This window comes from Macrotis lagotis, chromosome 3 (assembly GCF_037893015.1).
Source record: "Macrotis lagotis isolate mMagLag1 chromosome 3, bilby.v1.9.chrom.fasta, whole genome shotgun sequence".
NCBI classification, from domain to species: Eukaryota; Metazoa; Chordata; class Mammalia; order Peramelemorphia; family Peramelidae; genus Macrotis; species Macrotis lagotis.
The window spans coordinates 227,318,125-227,332,385 of record NC_133660.1 but is presented as its reverse complement, the minus strand read 5'-3'; the positions used below and the strand labels follow the sequence as shown (position 1 = coordinate 227,332,385).

The window sequence follows — 14,261 nt, the reverse complement described above, 5'->3', positions numbered from 1 at the left end:
TTCAATCCTTAAACACTCTCAGAATGACCTGGCTTAACTAGGTCTCTTGACAAGCTTTCCATTAGTTTGTTTTTTTCTTCCATTCTTACTGCTCTTTTATGAGATCACACTGCCCATAATTTTCTACCATCCTTCTACCTAAGACTTTGTGTTTATATTCTAAGTTGCTTTTGCTCTCATCTTCCTCATTTTTCCTCACTAAGCAGCAAGGAAATCAAATGTTTTTTCACTAAAGCACTTTCTAGGCAGTCTGGACTCAAGGACTTTATGACCCACTTCTCAGAATTAATTTTTTTAAATACAAAAAATAAAATATATAGGATTGGAAAGGATACAAATTACATTGGAATAAAAAACATAAACTTTTCCTTTCCAAGTCCGTGGATTCACTATAATCTTCCTGTAGTCAAGGGTCTGTGGACCCTCAACAACTCTTGTTTTGTATTACTGTACAGTTGTTACATGAGCTAAAATTCCTTAGGAAATAATGATTCTGTGTAATGTCTGTTCTTTGATTTAGTGTCAATAGCTTGTATAAGCAAGGTAGCTGCTGATTTAATTGTATACCATATCTTCTCATTTTCATTCTTTCTTCAATTTGGTACTGATTTTGATTTTTTGCCCTAACAAGCTATTGGTTTCACTGTATACAGGAAGTTGATTCACAATTAATTTCCACATTAGTAACCAACTATGTTTAAGATACAATCAATGTCATTTCTGTGATGATATCTGATGTATGCCATATCTCAATCTATTTTTCAGAAGAATTTATTCATGATATATAGGAATGAGGTTTTGATACAGTTTGATATAAACTTTTCCTACATTTTTAACATACTTTTTGCCTTCTTCCCTTATGTTCCACATTTGTTTTTAAATTAGTTGCTTTAAAAGCACATATTAATTTAATTGGGAAGTTCGTTGTAGAATTTCCATAGAACTCATTGAGTTCTTTGTAAAATCTCTATACCTCTTCATCCTCTCTAACAGATGTCAGCACATAAGCTATAATCAACTTAATGTGATTCTTTTTTTAAACCAATGCTCATTTGTATAATAAGCTCATTTTGTGCTCCATTTAAGCATTGTATCATGATGACCAGGCATCTTATGAAATGGCATTTCATATTGCCTTTGAACACACAAGTAAACCAAACTCTGGTAATTCCTTTCTTTATTTGACTTTCCTTGGAAGACTTCTATACCAAGCTTCCATTTAATAGCATCTTCTCTGATTCTTCTGCTTTCATTTTTGGCAGTCCATTGGTCAAAAAACAAGGACTTTACATTTAGAGTATCAATACTTAAACTAATGTGTAAAGATAATCTAAAATGGTCTCTTTTTTATAAAAATTTTATGTAATTCCACTACTGTTACTGTATAAGCAGAGGTGGTCCTTCTGCCATTTTGCATTTTTCTTTTGTTTTATATGTGTGATAACCAAAGAAGTCAATGCCACATGGACATACTAGTGGTGATAAACCTTTTCAGAGTTGGCTAGGCTGGTCCTCAGAAAGAAAACAGTCTGTAACTGAGACTGAATAGAAACTACTGCTATCATTCCCTTTAAGAACCCAGACTCACTACCAGATTACAATGGAGCATCAAAGTGGGATTTTGTGCAGGAATCTAGCCTGTCTGGCTGTCCAAGTGGTTCCCTTCCCTCACTGTTTACTAGTGATAAGCTACCTTCCTGTCCTAAGCCTTAGCTGCTCAAACTTCTTGTTTGTGGTACCACCTGCCCCAGCTCAGGCCTGACCATTCTCAAGCCCTCTGGAGGAGTCATCTCCTGGTCCTACTCACCGCAAAAGGAAGGAGGCACTCACGTTGATTCTGCACCACATACATGCTAAACAAGGGCATGCGGCTGGGGCCTTCCAGGCCACAGGCGAGAGTGAAGAAATTCTGCAGTGCCTCACAGAGATTGGAGCAGACCCTGGCCCAGGAGGGGAGGGCTGCATCCACAATGAGAAGTCGGGGTGGCTGCTGCCACACCTGCACTGGGTTGCTGGCTACATGTCCCTGATGCATGGTCTTCATATCAGAGGGCTAATGAATGCTGTTTTCTGGTGTCTTCTTTGTCTCTAAGGAAGGAAAGAGAAATCTTTAGTCTTCAGGAAATAATGAAATCATATTGGTAACTAACATTGTTAACAATGCTATGCTCCAGGCTTTACAATCATTATCTCATTTGATCCTCACCACAATCCTCTGAAGGAAGTGCATTATCATCCTCATTTTAATAGGTATGGAAATTGAAGCAGACTTGTGATTGCATTTTTTTTTTTTAGGTTTTTGCAAAGCAAATGTGGTTAAGTGGCCACACAGCTAGGTAATTATTAAGTGTCTGAGACCGGATTTGAACCCAGGTACTCCTGACTCCAGGGCTGGTGCTTTATCCACTGCGCCACCTAGCTGCCCCCTGTATTTTTTTTTTAACAACTTGCCCAGTCAAATAAGTATCTGAAGCAGGATTCCTGATTCCAAGGTTGGCACACTATTCACTGCATCACTGCCCCCACCCAAGGAAATAAAAACATTGGCAGTTACACAGATCTAAAGGCCCCATCCCAGGATAGTTAGATACTTTTAGGGGTCCTCCAAATTTGGTCAATCATCAAACTTTTATTAAATTCTTTTTACATAAGGCCCCACATTAGTTTCTGAAAGACCTTCCAAGAAGGAAATTCATTCTTCCTGGGCTGAGTGGTTCAATTTATACATGTTTTTCCACCTTGTAGTCTGAGAGGCTAACTGAGACTAAAGGCTGGAAAGGACAATGAATTTTTGGATTTGTCTTCCTGTTGTGCGTGGGAGAAGGAGGCAAGGCAGTGTGATTCCTAAGGAGAAGATGAAATCTTGGAGTCTAGTTGGAGAGATAAATGTAGGATATAAACTTTGGTGGAACTCTTGTGATGAGGGAGAACATGAATATAACATGGTTAAGAGTTGCAAGAGAGGGCAAGCAAGGAGGGTTGTGATCTGTATCACTGTGAAATGTAAAATATTAATACAATATTGACTTTGGAGGGGGGCATCTAGGTGACAAAGTAGATAAATCACCAGACCTGCAATTTGAGTTCAAACTGGACTTTCAGACACTTACTAGCTGTGTGACCTTGGATAAGTCACTTAGCCCCAATTGCCTCTCTACCCCTCCCCCTCAAGGAAAAGATTTTTAGGCACAAATATCAGAAACAATTTTATTTATTTTGCCATTAATCTATTATTCAAGTCACTTCTAGATAAGAGAGATGAGAAAATGGCATAGTTCTCTCATGATTTCTGAAATGTCTATCCCCAAAATGAGTTGAGGTAACATTTATAGGAATCATGAATTAGTAAAAGATGTAAAAATAGTTTTGATGGAGGGGATGTCCATCAATTGGGGAATGGCTGAGCAAATTGTGGTATATGTATATGACAGAACACTATTCTTCTATTAGAAATCAGGAGGGATGGGATTTCAGAAAAACCTGGAAACTTGTATGAATTGATGCTGAGAGAGATGAGCAGAACCAGTAGAACACTATATACCTTAACAACAACATGGGGTGATGATCACCCTTGAGGAACATGTTCACACCATCAGTGCAATGATCAGGGACAATTTTAGGGGATCTGTGATAGAAAATACCATCTATATCCAGAGAAGGAACTAAGGAGTTTAAACGAAGACCAAAGATTAATATCTTCAATTTTTTTAAAAAAAAGTTGTTTCATGCATTTTGCTATCTCTAATATTTTCTTCCTTCTTTATGGATATGTTTTTCCTCTCAATATATTCAATTTTGATCTATGAGTATCACAGAAACAAATGTAAAGACTATATCAGATTGCCTTCTGTTGGGGGGGGATGGAGAGAGAAGGGAGGGAAGGGGAAAAATTGTAAAATTCAAAACCTTACAAAAAATGATTGGGAAGGGGCGGCTAGGTGGCGCAGTGGATAGAGCACTGGCCCTGGAGTCAGGAGTACCTGAGTTCAAATCCAGCCTCAGACACTTAATAATTACCTAGCTGTATGGCCTTGGGCAAGCCACTTAACCCCCATTTGCCTTGCAAAAACCTAAAAAAAAAATGATTGGTAGAAACTACTATTGTATATTTTTGGATATTTATATAATTTTAAAGAGAAAATACAGTTTTGGAGTTAACATTCCTTCCAAATAATAGTGATTACTCAGTTTCTTCATTGACTGCTCTTCTCAAGTCTTCCCCAGAAGAAAACAAAGTGACCTCCTCCCTACAGTTACAGTTCTTACTGCCTTCTCAGTGGAGAAAGGAGCACCAGTAGCGCCAGTCACTTCAGCTGCATAAAGAGGAGATAGTCTTTAGATGGATCAAAATCTTATCAGGGGATTGAAGACAGCAAGATTCTTAATAAGCAAAGTACTTTTTGTTCTTAGATTTGGTTATTACCTTTCATGTTTCCCTACTTTCAAACTGTGAAGTCTGGCAAGGGCTTTTAGCCTAAAGATTATTTTTAGATATTTTCAGTTTTACTAAAATGCAAGTTTTTAAAGGCTTGTACAGAGGGAGAATTTGCACTAATGAAGACAGATATATTTGAGTATTTGAGGAAAAACATTGACTGGGGGATAAAATCTGAAAGAAGGGAGAAGAGTGGGAAAACTAAGAAAGGAAAAACTGGTTCCCAGGTTAACCAAATAAAAAACCATTATTAACTGAGGGATTCTCAATGACTCTTAACATTTGAATTTTTGTTATTTTGTTTTTTTGTATTCATGGATTTAAATTAGCAAAAGTCCTGGACATTGAGTTCAGTCCTCATTTTAGAGGAGAAAAATGGGCCCCTGAGTGCAGACTTGGCCAAGATCATCTAGGTCCCTCTGACTACAAATCCAGGCCTTTTCTATAGTGCTAGACAGTCTCTTAGAGTCTCTGTTGTGTATTGTATTAAATTCTTTTTTTTTTTTTAAGGGAGTTGACCAGGATGTTGTGGGAAGGCACAATGTCTAAGTCCATAAAGTCAGAAGCAGATGCAGAGGAATGAAGATGGGCTAGCCTGAACCCTTCCTCAAAATAGAGACACTAGGAAGACCTCATCAATGGGAAATGGAGAAAATGGGAGAAAAATGATAAATAGCAAGAGAAGGGAACTGTTTTCAAGGTTACCCATGAGCTCAAAGTTAAATATGGTAGTCTCTTCTCTGTCCTTATTCTCCTTCTTGCTGAACTCAACTTTCCTGTATATTCTTTCTTATGTTATCTTCTAGGACTTCTATTCTCTCCTGGTTCTTTTTATAACTACCTATTTAGCTTTTTCTTATCCTTCTCTGATGGTTTTAGCATAATACCATACTGTGAGTGATCCTGGAAAGTCACTTAACTTCTATTTGCCTCAGTCTTCTCAAATGTAAAATGGGGGTAAGAATACTAAATAATAGCACTTACTTCCCAGGGCTGTTGTGAAGAAAAAATGAAACAATGTTGATAAAGTATTTAGCAAAGTGCCTGGTCCACAGTACCAGCTTTTCTCTCTCTCTCTCTCTCTCTCTCTCTCTCTCTCTCTCTCTCTCTCTCTCTCTCTCTCTCTCTCTCTCTTTTAGGTTTTTTGCAAGGCAAATGGGGTTAAGTGGCTTGCCCAAGGCCACACAGCTAGGTAATTATTAAGTGTCTGAGACCGGATTTGAACCCAGGTACTCCTGACTACAAGGCCAGTGCTTTATCCACTATGCCACCTAGCTGCCCCCACTAAGCCACCTAGCCGCCCTGGCTTTTCTCTTTTTTCTTTATACTATAGGATTTAATTATCGACCACTTCTATGCTACTGATTCTCAAACCTATATATTGGAAGTCTCATCTCTCTCCTGAATTTCATTCAGTTTTACATATCTAACTGCTTGTAGAATGTCTTTCTCTGGTGGTCCCATTAGAAGTTCAACATGTCTAACATCGAACTGACCATTTTCCTACCCCTCAACTTACCTATTTGGAGTGATGACATTACCACCCTCCTGGTCACCAAGTTTGGAACCTCTCACTCATCTGAGTCTTCCTTCTCCCTTCCCCTCTCTTTGGCTACATTTAACCAGCTTCCAAACCCTGTCCATTCTATTTCCTCAGTCCCTTTCACATTCACCCCACTTCTCTTTATTCAAACTACCACTACCCTGGTTCAGACCTAACGTTTTCTTGCCTGGATTATCCCAAGATCCCTGTAATTGGTTTCCCTGTCTCTACCTGCCAAAGTCATTTTCCTGGTGCCCAAATATGATCATGTCACTTCCATACTCAGACACCTCTAGTGGATCCTTATGGCTCAGAGGATAAAACAAGATCTCCTCAGCCTAGCATTTATAGCTCTCTGTAATATGGCTCTAGGTTTCCATTAGCCTTATTTTATATTACTCATTTTCATACTATTTTGAGCCAAACTGAAATGACTAACTGTTCCCTGAACTTTGACTATCATCTCCCACTTTCATGCATTCTTCTGCAGGCTGATCATTTACCTGGAATGTACTCCTACCTCATCTCTGCAGGCCACCTTCAGGCAAGCTGTCTCCATTCCATTCCCCTCTGGTCATCATCTCTATTCCCTCCCCACTAGAAAGCCAGATGGCATCTCTGGAACCACTCAAAGCTTCAACTCTGAACTTGAGTTATCTTGAACATCTCCAGGTATGACATGCTTATCCCCCTCCCTTTCCATCTCCCTTTCATCTGGTAAACGCTCTCATCAAAACGTAAGTCCTTCAAAATCAGGAGCTGTCTAGCTTGTTTTTATTTGCATTTTTAGCTGTTAGCAGTAAAGGATTAATAAAAGTTCACCTTCATTCCATGTCATCTAATTTTCATTTCAGACTCTTTCTCTTCCTTCAAGGTTCAGCTCAAGTGATCACCTTAAGCTAAAAGTAAACTTTCTCTCTTCAAATTTTCCTAACTCATTTAAATAGTTTAATTTCTCCCCCCGACCCAACACATTCCACCATGTAGTAAATTTATCTGTGTCTATGTTTCGTCCTCCCAGGAGAATTTCAGATTTCATCTTAGTCTCTTTATTTCTTACCATAGTGTCCTGTACGTGATAGAGAATTACTATTCATTGATCTGAACAGACTTAAGCCCTTTGTGATTTAGTTTCATTTGCAAGGATTCATTCCCTAGGATGATAACTACAGGAAGAAGTGATAAAATGAAAGTCCTCTACTTGTAAAGCTGAAGATCAAAGCTTAGGATTGTAGTGGCTCCCATCAAGAAGACTAAAGATGACAGTCAAACTGGATCTCTTTATAATTAACAGCTGCTTAACTGTAATATCTGTATGATGCATCAGTTTTTTCATCAAGACTTCCCTTTTAATAACATTTTAGCCCACCAATTTAAACCACAGGATAACATTAACAAGGAATACAATAAAACTACAATAAGCTCCTGTAAAGAAAGCTATATTTTGTAAGTTTTAGGAATAATATATTTATACCAATAAATCATTCTGGTTTCAGGGTGATGGGGATTGTTTTGTTTAGTTGCTTACATTTCCCTGTCTGTCCTCTAGTTGAGCTAGAGTTAGTCTCAGATATGTGTTTGTTAGGAAAATGATCATATGGGAGGATCACCAAAATTAGGTTTCTTGACTGGTGGGATTGAAAAAGTGGATCAATAAATTAGCTCCTGAAAAAGGATGAACTTCAAATTGACCTTGGATTTATTTAGGTCAAAATATATTGGGGGATGGCTTGGGGATGGCTAGGTGGCTCAGTGGATAGAGCACTGGCCCTGGAGACAGGAGTACCTGAATTCAAATCCAGCCTCACACACTTAATAATTACCTAGCTGTGTGGACTTGGGCAAGTCACTTAACCCCATTGCCTTGCAAAAAACCTAAAACAAAACAAAATAAAATACATTACTCTTATCTAGGGACATATGGGGGCAAACCTATTGGTTCCACAGCTGGCACTTGGAAGGATTAAGAGAGTAACTTTATCCCAGAAAAACTGAAAAAGTTTAGGGTGACTATGTCAGGGATGAAGATGGCTTCTCAAATACATCTAGCTGGATTTATTAATTCTGTACCTTTCCCTTATTAATACTTCAATACTGCTTTCCACTGTTAACAAACCCTAATAAATGAACTCTTGTGGAGATGGAGTTCATAGCAGTAGGGAATGGGGGGGGGGCCGGGAAACAAGGATTAAAGAGAGTGGCAGCATAAGAGGCAAAGACAGGTAGAGGTCGGGTTCAAATGAGGCAAAATTCTGAACTCAAGGAGTCAAGCTACTTTAAGAGCCAGGAATTGCTAAGAAGCTTTGTCCCTTAAGCTGGTGTACAGGGATTAGAATAGGCTTAGTAAAGGAGTCAAGGTTCTGGATATATGGGATCTTTTTGGAGAACAATCAGATAGTACAATAAAAAAGTACACCCTTTTCCCCAGCAATACTATCACTGAGACAAATTGTATACCTGTAGAATATTATAAAAAAGAAAAAAGTTTTCTATTCAAAGAAAGAGTTATTTCTTGTTAGGAAAAACTATAAACCCTTTGTTTCTGTAGTCTCTTGATACTGTATGTAGGTTTCTAGTTCTATTTTTACCTTCCAAGCTAATTTCAGTCCTCAATTTCTATTCCTTCTCACCATCATTATGGTTATTTAACTTTTCATGTGTCTAGGTCATTTCTTCACAGGCTAAAGAATTAATCACTAAGTAGACAGTCCATTGATGATCAGCTTTTCCATACTTAGCAATACTGGTCCTTAGGAACAAACACATTCTACTGCCAGGGCTGTACTATAATCCTTTGTGTATTTCTTTGGGGAATTTATGCTCTACTTTTAATTAAGCCAAGCTTCTCTCTAAAACAAAAGCTTATTTTTTTTAAACACCAAGATTTATCTTCTGTTGATGAGAAATGGTTGTGAGTTATGGAATTCTAATCTCATTCATTGATTAAACATGTATTAAATGCCTAATATGTGCTACATACTGCATATTCAAAGATAAAAAATGAAAAGAGTTCTTGCCCTCAGGGAACTTAGATTCCACTAGAAGAAAACAATTTGTATATAGAAAATTAAATGCAAAATGTATATAAATTAATTTCTGATGGCAGAACTCTAGCAATGGAGGGGTGAGATCAGGGTATGAGAGAGATCAGGGTAAGTCTCAATACTGCAGCAGGTGGTACTTGAATTGAACTCTGAAGGAAGCTCTTATAAAGCAGAGGTTTAGAGGGACTCAAACTGAGAACCTGTGCAAAGATATAGAGATGGGAGAGAGAATATGTATGGGAATACAAAGTGCAGGTAGAAGAGTAATATGCAATAAGCCTGAAAGGACAGATTGGAGTCACAATGTAAAGGCTATTACATGCCTTTAAAGGCTTCCAGCGTGGTGGGCTGGGGTCATTGTAAAAGATTCATGAGAGGGAGCGGCTAGGTGGCGCAGTGGATAAAGCACTGGCCCTGGAGTCAGGAGTACCTGGGTTCAAATCTGGTTTCATACACTTAATAATTACCTAGCTGTGTGGCCTTGGGCAAGCCACTTAATCCCCATTTGCCTTGCAAAAACCTTAAAAAAAAAGATTCATGGGAACACATGAATAAAAGTTGCATGAATGGTTTACCATCTGCAATTTTGGAGGAATATCCACATTGATGAGATAAATCAAAGATCCATCAAAGTTCTGAAGTGTAGGATTCTAAAAAAATATAAATCTCCCAAACTAAATTGTAGGTGCCATATGAGTAGGACTCATGCATTACTCTTCTTTTTATACTCCAAAGATCACACACAATGGATACCCTGAAATATTTATGGTTACAAGAATATTACAAAAGCAGCATTAACCTACATATCAAACTGAAGAGTTAAGGGATGATTTCCACTGTTCCTAGATCTGTTACAAACATCTGTGACAGCTGGCTCCTTGAACAACTTCTTGAGTCATCATGTACACAAAGTAGTAAACTGTAAGGTACTGATTATCATTGATAAAGCTGATCCATTTCCTCAGCAGAGGAAATGTATTGTCAGCAGAAAATGTACTTTGTATTATGTTTCCAATAACTAGGAGAGATGTATATTCATCTAGCTTTTCTTCAATCATGATCCCCTTTGGTAGTCTGGAAAAGTTCATGATGTTTCAAAACACATCAAAAAAAATACAGAGGATTGGGGCAGCTAGGTGGTGAAGTGGATAGAATTGGCCCTGGAGTCAGGAGGACCTGAATTCAAATCCAGTCTCAGATATTTTATAATTATCGAGCTGGGTGACCTTGGGCAAGTCACTTAACCCCATTGCCTTGCAAAAATAAAAACCAAAAAACTCCCCAAAATAAAACATACATAGGATTACAAAGGAAATCAATTTTACTGAAATATAATCATCATAAGAAGTTAGTGGACTCCAGATCATAAACCTTCTAATCTGCATACTTTTGTTCAGTCCTCCTATGTCAGAAGATTGGAATAACATTGGAGGAACTCTATAATCATGTATTCAGGAATTACCTACAGTCACATAACTTTCAAAATGGCCAGAAAGCAGGCAGACTACTAATGAACAGCAAAAGGAAGTGGTGTATACTAGGATGGCACTGATTTTGAGAATGCTTGGGTGCTCTCTTCGGCAGTACATACACTGAAATTGGAACAATACAGAGAAGATTAGCATGGCTCCTGCGCAAGGATGACACGCAAATTTGTGAAGAGAATGCTTGGGCATGGAAGGAGAATCAGTAGCTTGGGTGAGTTGAGGACTTAGAGAAGGAGTGAGATAATTTGGAGAGCCCTAAGAAATACCTTACCTACATCATGGCAGAGCTGATCTTGCTTCAGTTTCTCAGAGAAGGATGCATGTTGGAAGAAGGGAGGTACTAGATAACCATGTCTGCAAACTATCAGCTGGGTGCTAGTGAATTATTTATTTTGTGACTATACAGCAGAATGAGGCTAAAAAGCTCATAAACAGGGACTGGTCCTGCAGCCAGAATCTTATTAGTATCATAGTCAATGGAACTGAACTCAACTAACTAACATGAGCTATCAACTATGGGTCTGTGGGGTTCACATGACTTAATGAATGAAACACACTTTGCAAACCTTAAAGCAACATATACTAGCTAGTAGCTGTGATTCTTCTTCTTGTTATTAGTCTATAGTCTCTAGACCTCTAGTCCAATGATAGCTTCATTCTCTGAGACTCTACTGCACTCCTGCAATATTTTATTTTATTTTAATTTTTTTAGTTTTTGCAAGGCAATAGAGCTAAGTGGCTTGCCCAAGGCCACACAGCTAGGTAATTATTAAGTGTCTGAGGCTGAATTTGAACTCAGGTCCTTCTAACTCCAGAGCTAGTGCTCTATCTACTGCACCACCTAGCCGCCCCTCAAGCAATATTTTATACAGCACTACAGGGATGAGCTGGTAAATATTTAACAATTGGCTTGCTGGTTTGAAAAATGTGTGGACACATGTTTTTAAGTTTAATCTGCATTATTAAGTCTAGACAATAAGAAAACAATAAATCAAGCCCCGATTTGTAGAGATGATGATTTCTAAGACACAAGTGCTCACACTGATAATTTAAAAACCAGCTTGGTTAGCTAGAGCTAACTCCAGCATATCCCTGATACCCTGATAGAAATAAAATAGAAAGATAAGACCACCACTTATGTAGTCCTGGGTTGCCAGGCCTGAATTCTTTCAGGATTCAGTATAAGAAGAAAATGGAAAAAAGGAAATCTCACCAGATATTCCTTTATGATCTGAAATGTGGCACTTACCAGCACTGTAGACATAATCACTCTAAGGACAAAGAATGTGATAAAACTCAGGACTACTGCAAAACAAAATAATCAAGGATGGTGGAAAAGGCCAGTTTGGCAGGCAAAAGTCAGAGCTGGCACATAAATTAGGATGGACTGTGTGGTAGAAAAAGCCCTGGATTCTGAGTCAGAAGACATGAATATGATGCTCAGCTCTGATACTCTTGTGACCTCTTGGTGCCCTAGATCCATCTATAAAATGGGAATAGTTCCATACTATGCCTCACAAAGGTTGTTCCATGGAGAATGCTTTGTAAATTTTAAAAGAGCTTTGCAAAAACAGCTATTATATTTTCATATACAAGCATTCCACATAAGTATTCTGTGTTCTAAACAACTAAAAGATCCCAAAATGCTTCAAGTCTTCCCAACCTGTGTTTCAGGATATATATATGTTCTCACTCTTTGTGAACACTGCCTTCCCAACTAATTCCTGGTCTATATTTCTAGACATGTTCTTCCTTTTAGTCTGTTCCATTTCCAAAAATTCAGCTGCTTTTACATTGTTCTAGGGAACAGGATCTAAGCCACCAAGTTTGTTCTTCTGATATTGAATCTGGAGGGAAGGGAGTTGACAAATGCCAAAGGATTTTTCAGTTCTAGACAGGTCAGTTTAGTTAAGCTGTTAATGCTCTCCATTTGGTCCTTTAAAAAAAAGCATCAAGGTGGCATATTGGGTACTGGACCCTGGAGTCAGGAAGACCTGAGTTCAAATGCAGCCTTATAGAGTTACTCATTATGCAACTCTGACAAGTAACCTAGCCTGTCTGCTTCAGTTTTCCTCTACTCTAAAATGGGAATGCTATAGAAACCTCCATCCAGGGTTGCTTTGAGGATCAAATGAGAATTTGTAAAACACTTATCATGGTGCCTGTCATACATACATCAAGTACTTCATAAATCCTTATTTTCTTCCACCCATCCTTATCATACAAAATCTAAGAAGGATCACAAAAAAGTTTAATGTTTTCCTAGGCTTCAGGGAAAGACAGATAGTCTTTTCACTTCACGTACAACTCTTTAAGATCTATATAGATATGGTCATGAAATAGTTACATTGTAGCAAAACACCTTTCCTATAAGGGGATGCTATATAATTTATGTTAAAATGTGTATTATTATTAAATGTTCATCTTTGTAGGGCTAGGAATTGTACTAAAATATTCTCATATTTTCCAAGAGAGGAGTTCATCCCTGTCTTTTCTCTGATCCTAAACCTAAATTTAAGATAAATGATCTGAAATGTTCCTTAAATGATCTAATCTTCTTTTTTTAAAGCACTATTTAAAATCGGTCTCCTTGTGCCTGATAGTTCACAAATCTCCCCTCTACATTATTCCATAAGAAAGGTGTTTGCTAATAATGATGTTCCTGTCCTGGGTTTATATATTCTATTAAGTCAATCTTTCAAAGATTCTGAATGACAGGGCTGAGATTAACTTTTATTTCAAATGAAATAATTCTCTTTTAATGATGCCCTGATGAACAAATTCTCCATGAATAACACTAATTTCTCATAAAGTTTGTCTGGGCTTTAAGGGTGCAGGGTAGAAATGTGGTTCCCCTGTTCTAGGTCATTGTCTCTGGTTCAGGCCTTTTCTGGATAGGCCAAGGCTTAGACCTGACTGATGCTCCCTGGACCCAAATGGTTTAGAAATAACTGTGAATGGGAGAGATACTTCCTGAGCCATGGCCATATGCAACCTCTGAGTGATTAGGTAGGGGACTGTTTTGAAAGAGGGGGCAAAGGAGGCTTTGCAGGGGTATACTAAGGGAATTCCAGAGAATATATTTCTGTTTTGTGAGTTACCTCAGTGTCTGATAACAAATTATATTTGGTGGCAGAATGTGCCTTTTTTTGGTCATTGGGGCATTGCCAATACACTTCAAAGAATAGGGTCATACTAGTTCTCAATAAATGCTATAGAACAGACATGCTACCTAGCTTATGCTTATGCAGCTCTTTATAGTTTACATTACATTACATATGTTATCTCATTTGACCTCCACAATTATATATGTAGGTACTGCAAATATTATCATCCTCTCTTTATACAGAGGAACACATCACCTCAGTTTCCCTAAGTGACCAACTCACAGTCAAACAGCTAGAGAGTGTATGTCTGACTTACACTCAGGTCTCCTAATTCCAAGGTGAAAACTCTTACCACTGGACCACAATTCCTCACTAGAGCCTCTCCTTAAGCTTAGATGCTTCACCAGTCATAAGCTTATGCCTCCAAATATGACTTCCATGGTCTTCAAATGCATCACTGTTCCCTAGCTGGGTAAAAGTTGGCAAAGGACCTTGACTATCTGGCAGGGATTTCCCTCCTAGCATTGCAGTGTTTAGATAATAGAGTGGACAAATGACCAGCACCTCAGTTGCTATTTCTAATAAGTAAACAGCAAGGAGAGATATTCAGCTAGGACACAGAGTATTTCAAATGAGACATACCCT

The 14,261-nt window shown here is 38.2% G+C and overlaps 1 protein-coding gene and 1 non-coding gene across 2 annotated transcripts in view; one reads left to right on the top strand and one right to left on the bottom strand.

Moving 5' to 3' along the window:
- Nucleotides 1-14,261, bottom strand: part of M1AP (meiosis 1 associated protein) — a 113,040-nt gene that overhangs the window by 96,742 nt on the left and 2,037 nt on the right. Inside the window, exon 2 of the mRNA XM_074230000.1 lies at nucleotides 1,808-2,088. Coding sequence (XP_074086101.1) covers nucleotides 1,808-2,044 — 237 coding nt within the window. The 5' untranslated portion in view covers nucleotides 2,045-2,088. The remainder of the gene's footprint in view (nucleotides 1-1,807; nucleotides 2,089-14,261) is intronic.
- Nucleotides 10,591-10,692, top strand: LOC141519829 (U6 spliceosomal RNA). The gene has a single exon (XR_012477460.1). It is a non-coding gene; the product is annotated as a U6 spliceosomal RNA (small nuclear RNA).